The sequence below is a fragment of the Notolabrus celidotus genome, chromosome 15, assembly GCF_009762535.1.
Source record: "Notolabrus celidotus isolate fNotCel1 chromosome 15, fNotCel1.pri, whole genome shotgun sequence".
NCBI lineage: Eukaryota > Metazoa > Chordata > Actinopteri > Labriformes > Labridae > Notolabrus > Notolabrus celidotus.
The window spans coordinates 25,097,804-25,103,902 of record NC_048286.1 but is presented as its reverse complement, the minus strand read 5'-3'; the positions used below and the strand labels follow the sequence as shown (position 1 = coordinate 25,103,902).

The 6,099-nt window shown below is 38.0% G+C and overlaps 1 protein-coding gene across 1 annotated transcript; it reads right to left on the bottom strand.

The window, feature by feature from the left end:
- Positions 1-1,273: 1,273 nt before the first annotated feature.
- Positions 1,274-6,099, bottom strand: LOC117827096 (leptin receptor gene-related protein). Its single transcript, XM_034703566.1, has 4 exons — positions 5,952-6,099; positions 5,517-5,592; positions 3,047-3,233; positions 1,274-2,840 (listed from the first exon to the last, which is right to left on the bottom strand). The coding sequence occupies exons 1-4, from the start codon at positions 5,965-5,967 to the stop codon at positions 2,724-2,726; spliced, it is 396 nt and encodes a 131-aa protein (XP_034559457.1). The 5' UTR covers positions 5,968-6,099; the 3' UTR covers positions 1,274-2,723.

The following is a 6,099-nucleotide window of genomic DNA, read 5'->3' as shown; positions in this document are numbered from 1 at the left end:
TCTTCAATCTCTCTCACTAAATAGAGTATGGGTCTACTACTGACCATTGGAAACTCTCACAGTATACTTTTAAGGTGTTCAGTTGTAGGTTTTAATACATGGTACAACTTCTGATTAATGAATAATAATAACTTTATCTCTTTGTCTATGTGTATTATGTGAGTCAAGTGTTTGTAACAACTCTGATCATGTGACTGCTTGTCAACCTTCATGGGAAGCAGCTTGGAGGCCACTTTGTACCTCAAATACAACAAAAGCTTTAGCAGCCTTTTGCAAAACAGCACCAACTCTCTGTTTGATCTTAAATGCATTCTCATCCCTTAAGTCCCTGTCTCCCTAGTCTAGGATTTTAGAGGGGTACAGGAGGGCCCATGCCACCCCTTTACACAGCAGGGACACACCCCTGCCTGCATGTCTTACATTTGTCTAATTATCTGCCTGTCATCTTATCTGTATAGTTGAGATGATCCAGAAATGTTATGCAAATAATGCATTATGTATTTCACATACAGTCCTCTTTAACCTTTAGAAGTGCTTTTCACTCTGCAGCTTTCAGAGATATAAGCCTTCATACACAGGATGTAAAATGCAATCACTTGAGTCAGGGCACACAGATGTTTTCCATGGAAATAACTCATATTTGTTTTGATTAGGGAGGAAATGCATTCGATTTAACATGCAAATTGGGGAGGAAGCTATAGTGCACTCCTGATACATGTGAGCAGAGAATGACATTAAACCACACAGCTGTGTGGCAGTTTTTCTATCCCGCCCTATCAAACCCTGATTAGACAGTATTTGTTTTTGTCATTACTTGGTCATGCAGCTTGCCCACATCCTACAATGCTGTCAATCTGTATTCACAATAATGTTTTTGTGTGAGTGGAAGAGCATGACAGACAGGTGCAAAAATGCTTTCAGTAAAAATGATAGACTGCCAGTAAAAGCACAGGTGTATTGCATGCTGCTTGTTGAATATTGGAAACCACTTGTATTATTTAGCTGCTGTTCACACCAGAATTTCTAGCAGTATTCTAGCAAGACAGCTATGTGCCTAAACTCAAAACCAGACTCATACACATCAGCTCTCCATATTTGTCAGGCTGGATTTTGAGGGAGGCCTTTAAAGAGGTTTGCAAAGCTATATGTATAGCTGCTGTACTGTATAAATGATGTGCAGGTGTCTGTTTGCATCACCAATTGCCTCTGCAGAGAGATGAAATCAAGCTCTCCATCCCATCTCCTCACATCATCAGCAGTAACACAGCCAGCCTTTTGTTTAAACACTGACTTTTAATCAATGTTGGGAAACAAAATGCAGTCAGGAGCATATAAAATAACCTTTTAGAATGCGTTAGTGTGGGTACTGGAGTGACAACTGAAAGAAAAAAAACGTATTGAAAATTGATCTTATTGAACATGTCAGTTTTGGAACATAAAGTATTGATACATTTCCTTGCAGAGCAGTTAGAAAATTAGAAATTACAAACCATGTTTTCTGATAGTCTCCCTCAAGGGGGTTCATCACACAAATACCAGAAACACATTAATAGTCAGTTGGTGAAACCAAAAACGGGAAAGTAATATTTGTTTACAGATGGGTGGCTCCTGATGATGAAACACAAAATAAAAGACTTGAAACCAAATCACAGCGATTTCTCCAATTGACCAAAATCCCCACTGTGAATGAACAGGCACTTCTGAATTAGTTTGCAGGTACAGCCCTCTTCTGTAGGCCTAAAAACATATATAAACAGCATTTACCGTTTAACATGTAAAAATTACTTACAAATTGATATCCTCTTTTTGTATGAAGTTCTGTATAATCTGCAAGATTACAAAAAGTGTGGAGAGATCTAGACACAAACGGTTTGACATTCTCTAAAGACAATTTCTCTAATGCCTCCGCTTGCTTTTGAGGATCGAGTTGCTGCTTGCCACCCATCATAACCCACATTTCAATTGTGAACATGCTCTATTTTTGCACTCTAAGATGATCTTTGGTGAGAATGTAAACAATTGCACTAGAATAAAAAGTAGTTTCAACTCTTTGTAGCAAAATGAAAACAAACACATCACCTCCGTCCAAACATATCTTTACCTGATTAGGAGTCCTACAACTAGTTGTCAGATAGCATGGAGTAACACAACCTGCCCTGCCCTGCTTTTACACTTGCACAGCCAACAGAGCCAAATTATAATCAAGCCATTCATTATTGGCACTCCCCCCTTAAGCAATGAGGACAGTTAATAAAGAAAGCGTGGCAGTGTGCGTTACAATAGAGTTACTCTCTATGATCCCTTTATGATACTGAATAACTAATGTATAAGGAAAAAGCAGTTAGCTAAAATAAGTGGATGATTTGGGGGTGAAATAGAGGGCGAGACAGCTAAAATACACAGGTTAAGGTGGATAATGATGGGGTAATTGCATAAGAGGGGTATAGGTATCATTGTCTCTGTGGTCCCAGACATAAGGCACATTGATGGGGAACACTGTGTTGTCTCCAACTTTAATATCCCCAAATTGAATAATCGTCCTGAAAACATGCCTAGTTAAATTTGACATTTTGCTATGCTGAACATGAGTGTCATCCCCCATGGAGTGCAGGACACATGTGCCCCTCAATCTGCAGTCTAACCATTCAACTATCCACCTCCCCAAATATCCATCCTTTCATCCATCTTTCTGTCCTTGTCTCTTTGCATTGTCCAAAGGCTCTCTACCACTGCTCCCAGCTGAAGTCGTCCCCACCTCCAAACACAACAAAGAAGCCGAGGATTGTGAGGAAGATGACTGCGTTTGCTGTCATTACCAGACCACAGGCACCCCACTGGATCTGTAAAAGAAGAAGATTCATAAGGAAATCTTTCGGCCAAAACAAATGCATAGCCCTCTATTTGTCTCACTTTAGTGCAGGAATAAATATTCTTCGCAATGTAGAAAATATCTATACAAACAGGTAAAGCAACAAGTTTGTAACTCTGCTTCCTGTACGGACAAATAACTTTCAAAAACATCTCGACACGGGTAAAGAATACTCACTGTGCTTGTGCGTGCCAACACAATGGGAAGCCCAAAAGATGACACCACAATGCCAGTTGTGATGAAATAGGCCAGCTCTCTGCAGGCATTGCTGGAGCTGTCAGTGTCATCACTGAGGCGCCTGGATATGAACGTCGGGATGGGACTCAGTACGTAGAAAATCAAGACAAACAGTGGCCAGTATACCCTGCAGAGTAAGACGAGGAACAGTCATTTAATGCAGCGAAATGTGTTTGTAGCATGCCAGATGAAAGTAAGCAAGTGAACGGTTCACAGAAAAGCGCTATGTCAAAACGACCATTTAAATAAAACATTTTAAAGGAGTAGTCCATGGGTTTAACAGATGAAGTACAGATTGAAGGTCTGGTGAAATAATTAACCTGGTATGAGTCATCTCAGATTGAGCATGAGCTATAAATCTTGTACTATAAAATGGGAGTATTGGGTTCAAAGCATAGACTGTATAAATATTGGACGTAGTATCCATGACGTCACCCATCTGTTTCAGAAGTGCTGTTTTGAAGCAAATCGTCGGCGGGAGCCATATTGGAAATGCTGATGTCAACCTAACTGCTGTTGAGTTAATGTGAGGTAAAGAGGCAGGCTTCGAGCCTCCTCGCCAACAGCTACAGTGTTCCTGCCTGTCAATCAAGTCAGCTGTGCCTCTGATAATGGAAAACTCGTAATCTTAATATCTTTGAAATTGCAGCGTTATGAAAAAATTCACCCCCCGTGGTTTCCAGTACTTCCAGAGCCAGCCTCAAGCTGACACTCGATGAACTGCAGTTTTTAACACTTCTGCATTGGCTTCAATTGCCACTTGGTTAGAAATAAGTGGCCATTCAAGGGCCAAATGATTAATGTTGTGTCATCCACATTAGGAACTGAACATCTTTGCCTTTGATGGACTGACATTTAAACATTTTTATGTATCTCAAAAGTCTCTTAACTCTCCTGTTATGTTGCTGGTCAAACTTACACAATTTAAAGTTCCAAAATCTGAAGAAAAAAAAAATGTTAAAAGTATTTTTTTTTAGCTATGAAGCTTCTACTGCTTGGCTTAATTAGCGTAAATAACATAAAATGAAAATTCCATGCCCAAGGACACTTTGCCATTTGACTGCAGGAGCTGGGATAAAAGAGAGACAAGCTGGCAGCCCTTAGAACAGTGAGGGACAAGTGGGTAGAGCAACTTCCACTGCTCTATAACCCAGGCCCTAATGTCACAGTGGATGAAAGGCTTGCAGCATTCAGAGGTTCCTTCCATTTTAGGCAATATATACCTTCCAAATCAGCTAAATACAGTATTAAAACTTGTGGAGCATGTGACAGAAGAGGTGTGTCGTGTTAATTTACCAACATCACTACATAAAAAAAAAATAAAGAAATATCTAAGTCATGTAAAACTATTATATTTATATTTAGAACTTTCCAATGTATATACAAAAAAAGTTTTAACATTATTTTTTATGTAAAACGAGTGAGGTCCTCATTGAACAATGATCTTTGAGAGTTAAGAACACCATTGCACTAAATATTGATTTAAATGGTTAGTAATGGAGTCAAGTAATGGAGTTAATTGAGTATTTTTAGTCATTTTAAATAACCCTGGTATGACAAGAGATTATATTGTCTTTTAATCGTTGTTGTACCTTTCTGTTATTTATTTATTACATTAACTTATTGCTGTCCTCCACAGACCCTCTGGTCCCATGTACAGAGTACAGACCCGGTACTTGACTTGTGACTTGTAGCATGAATACAGTTGTGCTCATAAGTTTACATACCCTGGCAGAATTTATGGTTTCTTGGGTAGTTTCTGTCGTGATTATGATATAAAAAGAGTAAACACAGTTGTTTGATAACAATTTTGCTTCCCCTAACTACTAACCATGAGTGAAAAAAAATAACCATGAGTGAAAAATAAGTTTTTCTCTTATCATTCATATTCTCTGAAAAATGGCCAAAAAAAATCCCGCCAGGGTATGTAAACTTATGAGCACAACTGATGGATGTGTTGTAGATGTTAAATGTTGTGAGAAAACTATAAATGAATTGGCCTTCTTGGAATCAATAAAGTTGTCTGAATCTAATAATGCGAATGAAAAAAATGTTTATTGGGATTTTTGGGGTTCTGACACTTTCTGATAATTAACTATGCCCTGATTCAAGTTGTCCCAAGCACATTTTTGCTGTCCCTAAGAAAAGAACATAACAGGAGGGTTAACATCTTAAAAGCTGCAACAAAAAATTGCAGGAGCATCCTTCAAAACATTTTTTTTTAGGTAAGATGTTATATTATATTATATTATATTATATAATATAATATTATATTATATTTATACTTTAACTGCTGTTGTATAACTACCAGATAAACAACCATTTCCCTGGAGAAACATACCAACTGATTTCCCTTTGATAACATTCAAGTGAATTGAAGATTATGTCGCACATAAACTCTAAAACCTACCCGTACTGTTCCAGTGCACAACCCAGCAGAAGAAAAGTAAGTCCAATTGCTCCACTAAAGGACAAGCCCACCAGTGCTGAAATGAAGAGAGTACAAAATAAATGAGCAGTGACAACATAATACAGATAAGACAAACTTAGCATGAAAATCGTCGGTATGCTACTTCATAGTAAGCATTACTGTACAAAAAAAGCAATAAATAAATAAATAAAATACACAGCTGAATATTTTTTTTAAAAGGGAACCGTATAGCTTGTAGCAAACTTTCATATCTTTAGAAAGTTTGTCTATTGTTTAACAAAATCCAACGAGTAGTGTTGAGAGCAAAGCTAGCAATGTTTTGAAAGCATAAAGCGCTTAAAGATTCTGCGATACTTATCGACTATTCAACAGTTTGGAGTCCACACAATCTGATGACAGGATCAAATAAAATACCTTTAATGCCGGCCATTCTTATTTACGTGTCTCTATTTCAACCAGTCTTTTAGTTGTGTTCTTTGTGTATTGTTTATATGCTCAGACTCTGCTTCTTGCTAGACGAACTTCCTGCTTCCTCCATCAAGTTGTCCTTCTTTGTTGTCAC